A 17,660-nucleotide genomic window follows, 5' to 3' on the forward strand; every position below is an offset into this window, starting at 1 on the left:
AGGAGCGTGGCGACATTTTGAAGTACATTTCCATTATTAAGTTCTAGCGTTAGTGCCGCGAACACACACAAAAGGGGCGGTCACATATGAGTTGACAGCCAAGGCGTGGGGGGGTTGACGAAACCACAATGTGTTGGCTAAAAGAAAACAGAAAAACATCTGGGAGAACAGAGATTGACGCCAAATTCCGACCCATCATCCTCCGAATTTTTTTTACCACAGCAGGGCCATACCAGCAAGGGCAGAGACACCCAAGAGGACGCTGTTGACGCTGAGGGCAGCGACAGCGTTGTCATTGTCATCACCGTCGGTGTCGCTGCTGCTGCCGCCCTTGCCGCCGCTGGAAGTGTTGGAGTCACCGTCGCTACCTCCCTCGTTGGCGGCCTTAACGTTGCTCTTGCAGGATTCCTGACCCTGAATGATCTTGCTCTTCTTGGCATCATCGAAGAAGCCGCAGAATTCAGAAATGTCGGTGGTAGAGAAGACGGTGCATCCGCCCTTGACATCCTTGAGGCTGGGAAGCTTAACACTATAGAAAGATGTAACGGTCAGCGATAAAGAATATAGATACATACGGGAATCGAGATGTGCTGGCTACTCACGTGTCAAAGTTACCGCGGAGGATGACACCACCAGCAACGGTCTGCAGCTTGGGGAAACCCTCAACGGCATCCAGGACGGTGTTGTTCTGGACAGTCAAGTCACCAACAGAGGTCAACAGGGGGAATGAGACGTTGGCGAGCTTGTTGTTGTTGATGAAGGTGACACTGTCGCCGATGGAGGTGACGTTCTTGGCGCTGAAAGTGGTGAGCTGAGGGTTGGTATCGAACTTGAGGGAGTTGGTGATGGTCTTCAGGCTAGGGACGATGAAGCTCTTGACGTTAGAAAGCTGAATCTCGGCAGCGGACTGAAGCTTGGTCATGTTAATCTCCATGTTGTTTCCGTTGCTAGTAACACTGAGAAGGGTAGTGATGTTGACCAGGTCGGAGTTGAAGGCGGTCAGCTTGTTGTTGTTGGTGATGGTCAGGGAATCAACACTGTTGATGTTGAGACCGCTGAGATCACTGAGGAAGGTGTCGGTAACCTGGATGTCGCTGGCCTTGGTGACACCAGAAGAGCCAAAAACCAGATTGTTAAGCTGGGGAAGCTTGACCATGTTCAACTTGTTCAAGGTCTTGAGCGCCTGCATGTTAACAGAGCTCAGGAGCTCGAGGCCGTTGAGCTCGAAGTTGCCGCCAATGGAAGCAATTGTGATACTCTGGACGGAAATGAGCTGAGTGGCATTGTTGATGATGAGATCACCAGTGATCGTCTTGGGGCCGTTGAGAATAAGGTCACCAGCAACAGACTCATCGACGATGATGTTGGCGTCAACGGTATCGCAGGAGATGACAGGGTTAGGCGTGGTAACCTTGATGTCCTTGGAACAGGCGCTGGAGGCAGCTACAGTCGTGTTAGTATTTTGCAATCATGCCACAGGGAGCAAAGGATCTTACCAGAGGCGACGCTGGCGGCGCCAGCAGCCAGGATGGCTGAGAAGAGCTTGGAGGAATGCATTCTGATCTAATGAAAAGGACGAAAGTCAGCAAGCGTGCACCGAAAACGCGTCAAAATAATGAAAAATGAAACGTGAAGATGGCAGTGTCGCGATTCGAGGCGTGAAACTGGCGCAAATAGGGGGTATCTGACTGTGGCGTTTAAACTATGCAACCGGTCCAAAAGGCACGAGACGAGGCAAAAAGATGTTGACGGAATCCAGTTCTCGATCGCTCGAAATGGCCCAGGTGTCTAAATATTTCCACTCGTAACGGCAACAGGCGAGTCCGGGAAGGAAGGGCGTCGATTTGGGCCAAAGAAGGGGGGAGCGTGTTGTTGTTGAAGAGCAGAACAGCGCAATCGCAACCGGAGAACCAGCAGCAAGCTTTGAGGCGCAAATCGAGGCCAAGCCGGCAATGTCAAGTGTGCGTGGAAGGAAAAGAGCAGAGCAGAGGAAAGTTTGCAATGTGCCAGTGACAGGTGCCAGTGACAGTGACAGTGCCAGTGCCAGTGCCAGGTGAAACGGAGGTTGGAGGAGCAGCAGCGAGGCAAGGCAACGCGCACACCACAAAACAAGCGAAACCAGGAGAGCTCACACACCTTGTTACTGTAGCAGAGTCGATCTTTTTCCTGACACGAGAAAAACTGGAAACGTTCCTGGGCAACGGGGTAGAGATGTCTCAAAAGATGGTGGTCAAAATAAGGCTACTGGTTGGCCTGGAAGACTGCAGTTGGAATGGATGGGGTGGGAAGAAAAAATGGTTATGTGGAATAATAAAAAGCTATAGCGCAAATTGCTTGGCCTGATAACGAGTGGCAGGAATTGAAGCAGGACGACGACGAGACGACAGCAAGAGCAAGAAACAAGAGAGAAAGCGAAAAAGCGAGGAAGAAGGAGAGAAAAGGGAAGAAGAACCTGTTCCTGGGACGAAACCAGGCGGCACCCCCTGCTGCGCGAGAGCTTCCTCGTGCACCAACCACAGGCCGGATACAGGGCCTGGCCAGGGGAGAGAGGCCGCAAATGTCCCCTGGGAATGGAGCTCTAGGGGGTGTGGGTGGATTGGGAAGGGCTGGCCGCCCCCACCGCGCCTCATCTCCATAATTTGCCATCAATCTAATGAAATTTGTCCCCGTCTCCAGCTGCAATGGGCGGAGGGAAAACAAGGCAATGATGCTCGGCTGGCGGCAGAATTGGAGACTGTAGACTAGAGTACTCGTACATAGATGGCAGTGGCGCCGATGGGGCACTTGGGCGCAGATTAACATTTGGGATGGGCGTATAGAATTGCTCAGAATGATACGGAGAACAGTTGATACTAGCAGTACTCCCATCGGGCGCCGGGGGGGTTTTGGGTAAGGGTTCGCACTGTGAAAAGCGTCTGGTAAGGGCTCTGGTAATGGTTTTTGTACTTCCGTAATGGTTTTCTACCCTAACTTCATTGCTTATAACGATTACCAGCCTAAAAAGGCTGACCAGACCACTGACTAGAAACCACCCCGGGCTCCTAGGTCGTATAGCCCTATTGCTTGCTACACTGTACTCTCTACATGTAATCGCACGTACTCCGTGCACGCGCGTGCGCTGCATACGGAGCTCGTTTTGAAGCGCGCCAGACCAACTTGTGCCGTCTGTCTTTTTTGCTTATTATCGACGGGGCCGTCCATATTACCGAGAGACAGACAGTGCCAGCATCAGCTCCATCCTGTGGACTTGTACCTGATTATTTTGCAAGGCACCGGCAACGTTGACTCGCAGCAGCTCCCCGCGCCAGGTACAAGTACCTACTCCGTACAAATACCTACCCAGAAAGCTGCGCGCAGCTCCCTCGCTAGACTGGTCGGGCAGGTAATATCAACAGAAACGGCCCTCCGTGCCTGGCCCTTTACCGCTACGGGCAGTACCAACAAGGTACTCATGTAGGTACGGCGTTCCCGCATGCGTCCATGTACCGCCTTGGTCCTGGACGGTAATAAGAATCTCACCTCGGGAGGCCCTTGGCAAGGCCCGTAATCGAACAATCCGTGGGCCGACCTGTACTTTGCAATCTTGGCCGAGTGCATGTCTCTCAGCACTCGTCTTCGCTGCTCATGCACTATTTCCTTCACACTGTATATGATCCGCATGCATGCGATGCGCATCGAATGCCATCATTCCCATCACCACGACGTCGTCGCTGCAGATCGTATCGTCGTGCGCCACTCCAGTGTTCAACCAGCCGCTAACAGCACCGGCACAGCTTCGCCAAAAGCACCGTCTCAGCAACCATGTGCGGGCTAACAGGGATCATCAGTGGAAATGCTTCAATTGAATTTGTTAGCGCCCCTGGCACGGCTTCCTTTCTGGAGCCCACCGTTGTGCAGAAGCTCGTCTGCAGCTGGCTGGCTGGCGCGGAATTTTCGGCCATGGACAAGCAAACTTTCCCGCTCTCCTTTTTTTTTCTCTCTTCCCTTCGCTCGATGGCTAGCAAGATTAGTCGGAGCGCCGGTACGAGGAGTTTCAAAACACTACCGAGGAGTCACGCAAGGAGTCCCGTCAGCCTAGCAACATGAATCCCTGGGCTGCATACTCCGTGCATGGCTAGTTCCAGCCAGTTAGTGTACGAGGACAGTATGGACAGTACGAGTATTTTCCTCGTGCTCCTTGCTCTAATCAACCCGGAGCGCATACTCCGCTCCGAGCATAGTTGCACTGTCGGTACTCCTTTCTTCAGCAGTTGGAAGTGTTTCATCCTTTGGTGCTCAATTGCTTGGGTGATTGTTTGATTGTTTTCTTCAGCAGCAACAGCATCGGCTCCACGGCAACGCCGGCCGGGCAATGATGCCGAACGATGACGAGGGCGATACTCAAATTCATGCATTGACGCATTGGCCCGTCACGGCGGCTTTAGTCGTTGTGGCTTCTTGGCACGGCTGGTGTGCCACACCTTGTTACCGAACCTCCAATAGTGTCCGAACCAACTCATTCAGATGCGATACGAGAACTCTAACATTCAAAAGGTACGCGTAGAGCTCGACGGCATTGGTCAATTTGGGGCATCAAAAGCCCGATGGGGATCTTGCTGGCCAACATAACGGTACTGTATATTATTAGATATCAGTTGACCTCCCATCGAGCTAGACACAGCCAATCCTGGCCATGAGCGGCCAAGACTGTGCTCCGTATCATGTACAATGAGGGCATCATGATACAACCGCAAAACGCAATTCCAGTGATGCAAACACCCCCTCTTGGGCAACCTATGATTGTCATACCGAACGATAAAGCTAAAAGCTGCATTGTCATTGTTTTGGGTTACACTTCTAATTTAGGGTACAGAGCTACGCGTCATACCCAAAAGCAACTTGGTACCTCATAGATCCAAGCAGCGCCTGGTAGTTAGGTAGTCCAATCACACAGAGCCTTTCTTCCTCCAAGCTCAAGTTGGCCAAACAAAGCATGCCCCGTGCCTTCAACACTCTTTTCATCTCATCATTTTAATACGAAGCCCAGACACAGGCGACCGTGCAAGCAATTCGAGAATCAGCATCTTGATACGAAGTGCCTTGACTGTCCCACCGAAAACAAGTACGAGCATCACAAAGGAGGTCGACGCGGATGGCCCGTACTCTGTACGACAGGAAAAATACGAGTACATTAGGTACTCCGCAAGTGTCATGATCTAGAGTCCGTATTACAGCTCACCTTGAAACCGTCTAATTAGAACACTAAATGACGCCGCTATTCCTGCTTTATACATCAATTGCTCAATGTGCCTCCGGTCCTATCTACATATGCCCGCATGCGGCATACCCAAGGTAATCTTGACATAACCCCTTATCACCAGCGATTTTGACTCGTCTAAGATCAAACGGCCCGTCCCCGGATACATGTAACTCAGAATGTTGTCAGTCCCCTTTTTATGTAAGACGGCTGCACGTGTCATCCGCGCCGAGCCGTCACGCATCGAGGTCTAAACAAGCTTGGCTTCCGGGTCCAGAATAAGATTTGACGAGTGATACCGTAGACAGGGCCACTTGCAGACAATCAAATCAATAGACACATATGAGAGCCTGGATTCACTCCTGAGTTTGCTCAAGTCCGTCCTGAACCTAAAATCTGGGACGCATTCCCTCGTACATTGAAGTGACGAGGATGTGCGGGATCGCCGATTCTCTCTTTAGAATTCGTGTTGAGGATGCTATTAATACCTACTTTAAAAGACCCATCCCATGCTATTATTCGAACATAGTAGTAGTACTCGTATGAACTATCTAACTTACCTTGCTTTGTGCAGCTAGGAATCACACATACACACGTAAAACGTGCTGCTTATTTCTCCATGGTACTAACATCAGTTTCCTCAACCTTCCACATGTACCACATAAACAAACTCCGATACGGTGCGAACTTGTCCGACAGTTCCACCATGTCTTGCTCAGACATGTATTTCCATTTGCCTCCCTTGCTCTTGAGCTTGGCTACATCTCGTCCGACAAAGGCGGCCATGCCTCTCTGAACGCCCAGGTCGCCCAGGGAAAAGACGTCCATTCGTTTAAGGGCAAAGCAGGCAAACATCTCGACGGACCACTTGCCCAGCCCACGAACGGCGATGAGCCTCTCCATGAGCTCGTCATAAGGCGCGTCGTGGAGCATCTGGGCCGTGATCTCGCCACTGGCAAACTTCTCGGCGAGGCCCTGCACGTACTCTGCCTTGCGCTGCGAGAGGCCGGCGGTGCGCAGCCGCTCGATTGAGCATGCTGCAACTTCGGACGGGATCGGAAATCTCTTCTTGGACGAAGCGTCGCCGTCGGCAGGTTGAGAAGACGCATCGCCGTCCTCTGGGTAGAAGAGGGCAATGAACTTGTTCTGGATGGACTTGGCCGCCGCGCCGGAGACCTGCTGCGATATGATGCTGCTCACCAGGCTCTCAAACGGGTCAATCTTCTCCGCAAGTCCTTCGGGGGAGAAGCTGCGGCAGTGATGCTTCTCAACCAAGGGCCGCATACGCTCATCAACCTTGATCAGATGGTCGCACGCCTCCTGCAGGATTGTGGCCGTGGTCGTAGGCTTGAGACCGATTGACGGCGCTTTTGACGGCGACACCGCTTCCACATCGCGCGAGGCGACTATTCGCGACGTCTCCGGGGACAGCAGCGTCGCATTGGAGAATCTGGGGTCTGCGAGGCGAGTGACGGACTTGTGGGCAGTGCCTTTGGTGCCATTGAGGGCTGCGACGCTGGTGGTGGGCGTTAAGGGGGGAGCAGCTGGGCGCTGCTTCTTGGTTGGTGTTTTGGGCGCCGAGGGCTCGGGCTCAGGAGCTGCCTTTCTCTTCCGCTTGTTCTCCTTTGGAGGATTTGGGGCTGCTTTTGTGGCAGTCTTTGCTGCTTCGGCCGCTCCTTGGGTGCTCGCCTTGTTGCTGATGCGCGCGGATCGCCGTGTGGCCGCCATCGCCGCGAATGAGTATGTGCTGAAGGTCGGTGGTGAAAGGTTGAGTCGAGCTACGCCCAGTGTAAGTGGCCTGTATACAGCGGCTAGAGACTTTGCGTAGTTGAGGAATTGCATGCGCTGCTTGGTCTATGGGCTGTCCAGAATTGGCTGGATTGACAATTTGCGACTTTAGAAACTTTACCCGGAGGTGTATGAAGATGCAAAAGTCCAATTCATTCAAGTGTGCTGAGTGTCACTTTGCGCCTTTGGTGTCGGTTTGCAGTTTGTCATCACGGCCAAGTACCGGCATGCAAAGCAGCACGGCAATTGCGTGCAGAAAAACACACAGTGACATGCGAGAAGAAAATCAGCAGCGAATGTGCTGTGGTAAGACTTTAAAGTCCGCGCCAAAGGAAAAGACAGCCAACTAAAACATCGAGATTTCTAAACTAGGCAAGATGATCATGAATAAACTTGCCTATGTGGCACCCCCGTTGTCATCTGTTATGGCATCCGATTTGCTCCCTGTTGAGATTACGGTGCGGTATTCCGCAGGCCGACTCAAGACCACTTTTGGTTACCTAATGATACTTAAGAGTTGGGATTGCCACCTTGGTCCTTTTTTTTTTTGTTCTTTCCCCCCCGTCTCTTGATTCTCTCCGCGGTAACTCTTCGCTTTTCTTTTCCCTTGTCATGTCATCTTCAGACTGCAAAATAGAGGAGCCAGATGATGCAATTAGGCTTATTTGTTTGTGAATAAACAACCTTAAAACGATACCCAGCATTATCACTTCATCTGCACCGTAACTCGTATTTTCTGCAGGGTAGCATTATGGCCACAGCATGTACTGCAGTTAGTTGACCTCCTGACTAGCGCGTCTCGATTGACACAAGGATTCAATTGGGTTGAAGTCCGACTTCAAGTCGGGTGTCGCTAAAGCGCAACATCATTGGTACCAGAAGGAGCCACTTTTTCGCTCGCCGCGGCCGACACATGAAAGTATCCCGCATGTATTGCTCTGCACTGCCCAACGGTTAAACTTTTCAACAGGACAGCAACACTCCAATGGGTACCGTACACTGATACGCTAAGATAGGTACGGAACACCCTATCTCGACTGCTCCCCCTTCCCTACTTCGTTGGACGCCATTTTGTCCGGCAGCCTCTCATTACATCCAACGTCGGCTCTGTGTCTTGCTGTTCTGTTATCGTTGACCTGATCCAAGCGTCGCCTCCACTCTCGTTTGAAAGTCTTGCTCTTCCTTTTCTTGGCCCGTGTTCCGTAAGCCCGTCCACCGTCTCGAATCCTTCCGTGTCATCCCCGAAACGCTTCCATTGCTTGAGCGACATTCGACAAGTCTCGTTTTCTAGGCGCCAATTGCAACGGTAACTCCCGGGAACCGAGGCGCGCCTTGACAGATCATCATGTTGCTCCCCAAGGGTGGATTGAGCTGGAAATCGGCGAGGGCGCAGATCCCTCCGACCAGGGCATTGTGGAATGCCGTGACGCGAACACGATTCATACTGCTGGTTGGAGTTACGGGAATCATCCTGCTGCTATGGCGTGGCGTGTCTAGCTCGGCGTCAGAGATGCAGAGGTGAGCAGTTGCGTGCTGGTTTTTGCTGGTTACGCGCATGGAACTGACCACCCACGATGCCACATAGCTTCTATTGCCGGGGTCCGGCTAAGCCACCCATGGAAATGTCACCGAACGAGCACAACAGATGGAATGGGCACTTGCAGACACCGGTCATCTTCAACCACCATGCCCCCATCGAAGTCAATTCGAGCACAATTGAGCACGTCGACCTCAACCCCGTCAACTCGACCAAGCAAGCCATTGCCAAGGAAGAGAGGATACTCATCTTGACGCCGTTGAAGGATGCCGCGCCCTATCTGTCAAAATATTTCGAGCTCCTTGCGGAACTGACATATCCCCATCGACTGATTGACTTGGCGTTCCTTGTGTCAGATTCTACCGACGACACCCTCGCCGTTCTTGCCTCCGAACTCGACCGCATCCAGAAGCGACCCGATCAGATTCCCTTCCACAGCGCAACGGTCATTGAGAAAGATTTTGGATTCAAACTTAGCCAAAACGTTGAAGAGAGACACTCGTTTGAGGCTCAAGGACCCCGACGGAAGGCCATGGGCAGGGCTAGAAACTACCTTCTCTACACGGCTCTGAAACCCGAACACTCTTGGGTTTACTGGCGTGATGTAGACATTGTGGACAGCCCTACAGGGATTTTGGAGGACTTTATTGCTCACGACCGAGATATTCTGGTTCCAAGTAAGGAGTATAAGATCTGATGAAAGACGAAAGACTGTTGCTAATCTCCGATGCCAAGACATTTGGTTCCACCGCTACCGTGACGGTGTGGATATCGAGGGCCGATGTAAGTGATATCCAACCGTGAAGAGAACACACGGAAGTGCGGTCGCTTACCAAACAAATAGTCGATTACAACTCCTGGGTCGAGTCCGATGAGGGTCGCAAGCTGGCGAATAGCCTAGACAAGGATGTCGTTCTCGCCGAAGGTACGTCGCCCCTTACAAGACGTTTGATTTGAATAGTGCTTACCAGAACGACAGGCTATAAGCAATACGCCACTGGCAGAACCTACATGGCGAGAATGGGCGACTGGCGCGAGAACAAAGACGTGGAACTTGAGCTCGACGGCATTGGCGGTGTCAATATTCTTGTCAAGGCAGACGTGCACCGCTCCGGTATGCCCATAAATGCTACCCTGCTGATGAAGCAGGCAACGGCTAACCAGACTTGATTCTCTCTAGGCATCAACTTTCCTTGCTACGCTTTCGAAAATCAAGCCGAAACTGAAGGATTCGCCAAAATGGCCAAGCGTGCTGGCTATGAAGTCTATGGTCTCCCCAATTACGTTGTTTGGCATATCGACACCGAGGAAAAGGGCGGCAATGCGTAAACTCGACACCAAACCCTGAAGAACTAATTTTCGCTTCACGTGTCCCATATTCTGCAATAATTCGGATTGTTATATTGGCGACATGGGCCAATACTTGTACGAAGACTAATGATGTTACACTTCTCGCGGACCGGTTCACGCTTTAGATACGACCAGCCTTGATATTGATATGGCAACCGGACGGCGGTGAGTACGTTCTGCTGCATTCTGCCGCCGCAGATTGATCTGCCTGTTCGCACTCTTAATAATGATGGTATTTGTCTGGGAAGGCTTGCACGTGTTTGCGTCGAGCCTGGAAAGCGATCGGCGAGTATAGCTTTTCCGCTGTGGTACTAGATTCTGGTTACTTGCGTTGCGTATATTGGAGCTATTGGAATGGAGATTGCTGCTTGTGTAAAGGCGGGAGCAAATGGCAAGGCAGGCTGTAACAGTTTTTGTATGTTTGTGTGTTTTCGGGAGTTTAGAGTAGGCATGGCATATCATTCACACGGCCGACAGGCTTTTGAATTTCTCCTCCAAAACTTTGTACAAAGCATACCCTAGGGACAACCCTTCGTCTACTATTGACTCAAATCTACCGTTCAACGATTAGGGTCTCTTGGGTATATTCTCTGAGAGAGCAGGTCATATTCGCGTAACATCAAATAAATACTAAGCAAAAAGCAGCATGTGCCTCGACATCCATTAGAATCCCCCTGTGATGCCAAAATGTTTCAGGCCTCCCTGTATTTTGGCTGCTATCTGCCAGGGTCACTCGTTCTAAACGGTCTGGTCAGCCGACCAACGCCCGGCCTGTATCGCATCCTCGGACTAGCAGCAGGTACATGCACTTCGCACTTCGCCGAGATAAGGAGCACGCCAGCACATGACGCGCGGTAGAGTTTCGGCTAAACCCTCGCTTTCGGTGGTTGGGTGCCGTCATAGCAGCACACGTACAACCTGGACGAGTGCATCCCATCAGCCGCCTGCGACTGGCTGCGCATCCCGACGATTTTTACGGCGCTGCGTGCATAACAACTCCCACGAGGTGCGTTATCCTGGACCAACCGAGGCTGGGATTGCTGCCTAGTCGCTGTTGCGCCTCTCTTGCTAACCTGGACCACGACTCTAGGCCGACCCCCGCCATCAAGAGCCTGCTGCTTCGGTTGCGGCATCACACCGTCATTCTGCTCCTTGGAACCACGCTCATCGAGTCCATCGAATCTACTTAATCGCCGCATCTCTTTTCTCAGATCCGGACCTCGCAGTTCATCTTCATTCGCGATCATGTGGGGCTGGTTTGGAGGCGGCGCCGCCTCTCAGAAGAAGAAGGATTCGGCCAAGAATGCCATCCTCGGCTTGCGGTCGCAGCTTGACATGCTGCAGAAACGAGAGCGGCACATCCAGAACCAGATCGAGGAGCAGGAGGCCATCGCCAGGAAGAACGTCAACACAAACAAGACAGGTACGTAGATGGAAAACTTGCGAGACATTCGGATGCAGCGGGGTAGCAGTGTTGACAGGATGGAAACAGTGGCCAAGGGCGCCCTGCGGCGCAAGAAGATGGCAGAGGGCACGCTAGATAAGACGATTGCGCAGATTACAACGCTCGAGCAGCAGATCAACGCCATGGAGTCTGCGAATATCAACCGCGAAACCTTGGCAGTGTTGGAGAAGTCATCAGCAGCCATCAAGGATATCCACCAAGGCCTGACACCGGAGAAGGTGGATGCAATCATGTACGTGGCCTTGCTGCCCTATTTTACTTTTCCATGTCAGCGCTCCCTTGGAAACGATGAACTGACAAGGATACAGGGATAAAATTAATGAACAGAATGCGCTCAGCGAAGAAATTGTCAGCGTAATTACCAACAACACGATTGGCGAGGCGGTTGACGATGACGAGCTGGAGAGAGAGTTGGCGGATCTGCAACAAGAGCAGGTCGATGAGCAAATGTTGAGCACAGGCAACGTGCCTCTGACAGACGCAGTCCACAAGTTGCCCACGCCATCGCATGCAGAGCGTAAGTTTACTTGTCAGACCTTGTGGGACAAAGGCAGCGCTAATATTCCCAAAGCCATATCTAGCAGGAAAGTGGCCGTTGAGGAGGATGACGAGGAAGCCGAGCTTCGGAAATTGCAAGCCGAGATGGCCATGTGAGCTCTCTGTTCTTACACGCAGAAGTCTCGCAGTACGGGCATTCCGCGGCTAGAATTGACCATGTATCGATTTTACTGTGGACATGGTCACTTCACTTTCTCCCACCCCGTGCAATGAGCAAATTTGTCGTCTAACCCACACAGACCTCATTCACTGGTTTTTGTTTTTCCCCCCATCTCCCTTTTAACCCAATTTGTGTTTCCCAGGCGTTGGCGTCTTTGAGGGTGTGTTTTTCTCCTCTGGTGGTGAACAGTCCCGAGACAGGTGAAGCGAAATATCCTTTTCAAGGCCGTGCAAGGCTCATTACAGGGATGACATCTTTAGGCTTTCTTGTACAAGGGGAGGTGCTACTTCCAGGCAGTTGAAGTTTTGCCGAGTTGTTTTGGTAGAGAATTAGAAGTCAGCCCAAGGATGGAATCTAAAGAGAATAATATTCTGTTTATCTACTACACGATATGCTCCGCCTTTGATGAGGCCAGATGCCTCTACGATTAACATTCACCATTCACCTACTCCGTACACAATGACGTTTCGGTTAAGATCAAGTCATCTTAGAAAAGGGGAATCAGTAGATTTCATTTGGCGCCGATGTACCCCGTATCTGCGGAATCACATAAGCATGGCGGTTACATATGGGCGAGGTGATGCAGATTGATCTGATTAGGCAGCCGGCCCGATAGTCCTCGTGGGCTGGGCACTTGAGAGAAACATGAAAGCGGGAAATGATGACTTTGAGGGCTGAGTCGGCGGGATTCAGCTGGAGACTGCTGCTGTTCTGGATGTCTCCATTCTCGATGGCCACGACTAACAGCGAGATGCGGACATGGGTATCTTGGTATGTGCTGAGTTATGACGTATTTGGAATACCTTGAGTTTATAATATGAATAGGTATGCTAGACTGCTGGGTAACTACTAGATAGTCAGAGGAAGAAGAGACAAGGATTCTTTTTTTGGTTAAAAAAGATGTAGCATTACCTATTGAAACAGCACCAGACGGCATTAGTTGCTCAGTGATTGGACCAGCGGCCACGATACAGTAATTCCGCCCTTGAAGAGCCATCACCACGCCATTGCCGCTGATTGGGCGGGATCCGATGCGTCGCACGTGACTCTCCGCCCCCGGTGAAGCTCCAAGCGCCAACGAAAGCCGGCGCGCTTGCTGCAGTGGGGATTGTAGGCGCCAACCATCAGCATCAACCATCCTTGCATCTGCCGGTCTATTGGACGGCGAGGCCCTGAATATGCAGTCAAGCGCCCGGCCACCAGATGCATCGTGAGCTGGAGATGGAGATGGCGCGAGGGCAGTGGCGATGAGCGAAAGAAGGTTGTTTCCCGCTGACGAGAAACAGACGTGGGAAACGGGGCCAGAGCCAAGCGGGACATGGATGATGGGGTTCGTTGGACGTGCAGGACGACGGGCGGCTGTGATGGCGGTTTGATTTGATCTGCGTGCCAGGCGGATCGCGGGCCAAGATGCAGCTTTTCTTGGGCAGGGAAGACGATTTCTGCTTTTTTGGTTTGGCCGGCGCGTGTTTCTTGTTTCATGGAGATGGTAGTTCTATGATGGACTCCCCTCTCCCCGAAATTTGTTTTGTCTTCCCTTTCTTCCCCGGCAGATCCCTCTCTTTCGTTCTACCAACAACTCTATTTTTCCTTTTTTTTTTTCATCTTTTTCTTTTTGTTGTTCATCTCCTTTGTTGTTCTTTGCTCTCGTCTCCGGTTTTCGTTTCAGTTCGGTTTCCCTTTTTGTACGACGTGCCTGATTTGGAGCGAGAAACACACCTTCGTTATATTCCTTCTATTCTTTTCCCACTGTGTCGAGTCATGTTGAGATGCTGGTCGTCTCTTTCGTAATACCGGGTCTTTCTTTAGGTCAGTTCCACCGACTTTATGTGAAGTCGATACTATTCGCCACGATGCGTCGTCGAGTATACGGACATGGACAAGTTCAACAATGGGGGTGTGCTCCTATGTGTTACTACAAATCGATTACTATGGAAGACGCCACACATACATCTCGTCCTGATGCTAATTTCTGCTTGACTCCACTAGATGTTTTCTGATAGAATGTCTAGAAGGCTTCCTTCTTATATGCTACTCCTATTAATTACACTCATTTACACCGTGACAGCAGCGCCCCTGAATTCATCGGGAGACATTGACTCCTTCATCCCGAGCTGCGCGGCTCAGTGCTTCAACTCATTCCTTAACGTCAGCTATGCAGACCACCCAGCGAGAACATTGGCAGCGCTTTGCCCACGCATCGGAGCATATGGATTCACAATCGGAGAGGCGGCTGTCCAGTGTCTTGCTGTTGAGAGGGCGGCAGGGGCTTGTTCTAAGCAGGTGGCAAGCGGTAGGCTAGGAATCACTGAGAGGGAATGAGATTTCAAGGCTAACGGTTGAATAGACGCGGTGATTGACAAAGCCTTCTTCATGTGCTATGGCCAGCCTGGTGCCGTCCTGCCTACTCACTCTGTCATCACAGCTACCCTAGCTGTGCCGCTGTTTGGCACGGGACCAATTACGTTTCCGCCGGAGACGAAGACGAAGACGAGCCACGGGACTTCGATCCCTACGGCGATTGCAAGCCAGACGCTATCGTCCGTCTCTCTTCCAACGACTCTCGTTACAGATCCCACGTCATTCTCTAGCAGCTCTAGACCTTCCAGGACTGGATCCACGAGGGGACCTACTATTAAACCTACGACTAAATCATCGTCAACTTCGGTCAAGTCATCGACGTCGTCTCCTGCTGAGATTCTCACGACCGATCCTGTGGCCCCAACATTCACTGAGACTAGCACGCTCGCAACCGAGACCAGTACTACCACGGATGTTCCCGATGGAGTACTTGGTGGACAAGGAGAAAAGAAGGCGTCAGCGTCTCTCAGCACTGGACAAGTAGCCGGAATTGCAATTGGATGTATCGCCGGTGTAGGATTCATCGGGTTTGGCATTGCGGTTTTCTGCAGATGCCTCCGCAAGAGGAGGTCTCAATTCGGGAGAAAGATGAGAAAAGGAGGACGACCCCTGAGGGATTCGTGGAATTCTAGTGCAGAAAAGGGTCCTCGCGGTGGTGGAGGCACAGACTCTTGGATCGCGAACCAGCTTCGGGCGCCCCTCGATCCAGGCCCTATGCCCGGTCCGACAAAGTCGTGGTATAACAGAGCGAGCTGGAGGCCCAGTGCAATTGGGTTGGCAATATCGCCTGCCAACACAAGAGACGTGACTCGCGCAACGACACCGACTTCCGCCAGGCCTTTGTCCAAGCTACTTCCAGCCAAACCTGTTATGAATCAGGGACCGCCGAGATTAGAGGTATCACTGCCCAGTCGAGATGGAGATTCCCATTTCGGTGCTGCGGTAATAATGGGAGCGGCGGCGGCCGGTGCAGCATCAGGGGCGATAATGAGCGGAGCAGTCGCCGCGTCGTCATCACCAAAGCCTGCGGCTCAACCCAAGATGCAACCTATAACGAAGCCCGTGGCACGACCTGCAATGCGTCAACCAGTAATGCCCGAGCCATCCATTCGACCGCGAAATCTCACCCCTCCAGGCAAGCCTCAGTCGCCTTCGCCGTTGAAGCTCATCATCCCCAAGACAGGAAACTTTAGGCCGTTTGTCCCCGTCGTTACTAGACACGATAGCTCAACCACGGAGTTTGAAGAAGATGGCCGGTCGTCACTTTCACCAGGTGGCCAGATTTGGAGACCACCTTCGGCTGACCCGCACAAGGCGGCCCCTTACTATGTTGCGGATAGGAGTGGTAACTGGAGGCTTGGCGACCCGGCACGAGCTCAAGAGATTGCAGAGCTTGAGGCATCCATCAGCCCATTGACTGCCGCCCCCAAGTCTGCGGCGCCCAAGTTGGTCGCTGGTCTGGGACTGGCTACTGGTGCTGCTGGTGCTCTGGCACTTGTAAAAGCCGCAAGCCAGCGAAGGGATAACAGGGCAGGCGAGGCATCTAGAGCTGCTGAAGAAACCAGACAGGGTGCCCTAGGCATCACCATGCCACCCGAGCAGACCATCAGAGCCGTCGAGCCGTCGCTTTCTTCAGACGAGGAGATCCAGGAGCAGGACCTGCAGCCTTATGCCCCTCGGCCCCTTTTCTCCGGCAATGGCAATGGCAACAACTTACCCCGTCGTTCGTTAACTAATCGCCGGTCTTCGACGCGATCATTGACTCGTCCACGAATCACGTCTACTGATAGTGGCATAACGACTATTTCGACCTCTACGGATGACACTGATCTGAGATCCCCTCCCCCGTTGGAGCAGCCAAGTAATCTCTCGCCCGTGGTTGAGTCCCCGCGGTCTCTACGGCCAAGAAGGGGTCAGTCACCAACTCAATACCCCAAGATTCCAGCTAGCCTGGGTGCCGTGATGCCTTACCCAGGGAACTTGAACTCTGACGTGGCCGCTGCCAAAGGCGTAACCGTTGCCGCGGGATATGCTAAGCCTGCTGCCCCGGGTGATCGTCCTGCGCAGCCAAGCCCGAGCTTTGGGCGACCACTTGCCGCCGGCACCATGTCTTCGGATGGCAACATGCCAAAGAACCAAGGGAAGAAGTTTATGGGACCTCGCGCTATGGAATCTCCCGGCGCCATCAGAACCGGCTCCCCCATGATGCGGGGAGAAGGTTCGGCGTTTAAGCCGGACGAGAGATACTACCAGGGGGCGCGCAATCAAGCACCGCAGCAAGCTGGTCCAGCATCCCAGCCAGGCTCCTCCTCTTCACGGCCTTATCCCCCTCAGCAACAGCAGCAGCAGCAGCAACAATATCCTGCGCAAACTTACCAAAGGCCGCCGTCTAACAACAACAACTCCATCCCCTATCGCCTCCCTCCCCACCCAACCGCCTACAGGCCCAACATCGACTCTTCCGGCTACCCGTATCAAACTCGCCTCCCAGAGTACGGCCAGGGCCCTTCGACGTACAATCTTCCCCATCCTCCCCAACCAAATAGATACCCGCATCACCACCCCCGCAACCATCAGCCCCCCTTTGTCCAGCAGCAGCAGCAGCAGCAGCAGCCCGCCGCCCGGCCAGTTTCGCTGCACCTACAGCAGCTCCAGCAGATACAGCAAAGGCAGCAACAGCCAGCCCAGCGACCTCAACAACCGCAGCCTCAACCTCAACAACCGCAACAAAGGCGACAGCAGCCACAAAACCTCCAACCCCTCGCCCCATCATACTACCCAGACGCCCTCCCCCCGGCCGCGCCCCTCACCGGCAACTCCGTAGCGACAACCACGAGCGCCCACTCCGCCGACTCCCAGGCCTCGTCCCTCCTCGCCAAACGCCTCGGCACCTCCCGCGCCGCCAACATGGCCATCCCCGTGCCCCAGCCCGGCGGCGCCTCTTCCTCCGCCCAGAGCAAGTGGCTCCGCCAGGGCCAAGGCGCTGTCGCCGGGCTCTCCTCCCCGAGGATGCCGCCCCCGCCCCAGGAGCCCACCGAGTTGCCCGCAACGCCGGTGTGGAAGCCTCGGCTGACTCCTACCCGGCGCGGAGATGACTTGTTCTTGATTGCTCAGTGAGCAATGTTTTTGTATGATGTGAAGAGAAAGAGGGAGAGATTGTCCCCCCCCTGTTTGGATATAAAAAGGAGAGGGGCTCATGATGATG

At 52.9% G+C, this 17,660-nt stretch overlaps 5 protein-coding genes across 5 annotated transcripts; 3 read left to right on the forward strand and 2 right to left on the reverse strand.

The window, feature by feature from the left end:
• Positions 1–213: 213 nt before the first annotated feature.
• Positions 214–1,557, reverse strand: Triagg1_7111 (uncharacterized protein; the record flags this gene model as incomplete). Its single annotated transcript, XM_062901811.1, has 3 exons — positions 214–529; positions 603–1,443; positions 1,497–1,557. 3 exons carry the CDS (start codon positions 1,555–1,557, stop codon positions 214–216), a joined length of 1,218 nt encoding a protein of 405 aa, XP_062753933.1.
• A 4,288-nt stretch (positions 1,558–5,845) lies between these two features.
• Triagg1_7112 (uncharacterized protein) lies at positions 5,846–7,078 on the reverse strand (the record flags this gene model as incomplete). The annotated part of the gene is made up of 1 exon (XM_062901812.1): positions 5,846–7,078. One exon carries the CDS (start codon positions 7,076–7,078, stop codon positions 5,846–5,848), a length of 1,233 nt encoding a protein of 410 aa, XP_062753934.1.
• Positions 7,079–8,369: 1,291 nt separating this feature from the next.
• Positions 8,370–9,890, forward strand: Triagg1_7113 (CAZyme family GT62; the record flags this gene model as incomplete). The annotated part of the gene is made up of 6 exons (XM_062901813.1): positions 8,370–8,542; positions 8,610–9,238; positions 9,297–9,344; positions 9,406–9,486; positions 9,541–9,675; positions 9,742–9,890. 6 exons carry the CDS (start codon positions 8,370–8,372, stop codon positions 9,888–9,890), a joined length of 1,215 nt encoding a protein of 404 aa, XP_062753935.1.
• Positions 9,891–11,156: 1,266 nt separating this feature from the next.
• On the forward strand, positions 11,157–12,030 carry Triagg1_7114 (uncharacterized protein; the record flags this gene model as incomplete). The annotated part of the gene is made up of 4 exons (XM_062901814.1): positions 11,157–11,334; positions 11,404–11,608; positions 11,685–11,893; positions 11,948–12,030. The coding sequence occupies 4 exons, from the start codon at positions 11,157–11,159 to the stop codon at positions 12,028–12,030; spliced, it is 675 nt and encodes a 224-aa protein (XP_062753936.1).
• A 1,939-nt stretch (positions 12,031–13,969) lies between these two features.
• Positions 13,970–17,572, forward strand: Triagg1_7115 (uncharacterized protein; the record flags this gene model as incomplete). Its single annotated transcript, XM_062901815.1, has 3 exons — positions 13,970–13,991; positions 14,163–14,387; positions 14,442–17,572. 3 exons carry the CDS (start codon positions 13,970–13,972, stop codon positions 17,570–17,572), a joined length of 3,378 nt encoding a protein of 1,125 aa, XP_062753937.1.
• Positions 17,573–17,660: the final 88 nt, after the last annotated feature.

This window comes from Trichoderma aggressivum (genome assembly GCF_033847375.1).
Source record: "Trichoderma aggressivum f. europaeum strain CBS 100526 chromosome Unknown scaffold_030, whole genome shotgun sequence".
NCBI classification, from domain to species: domain Eukaryota; kingdom Fungi; phylum Ascomycota; class Sordariomycetes; order Hypocreales; family Hypocreaceae; genus Trichoderma; species Trichoderma aggressivum.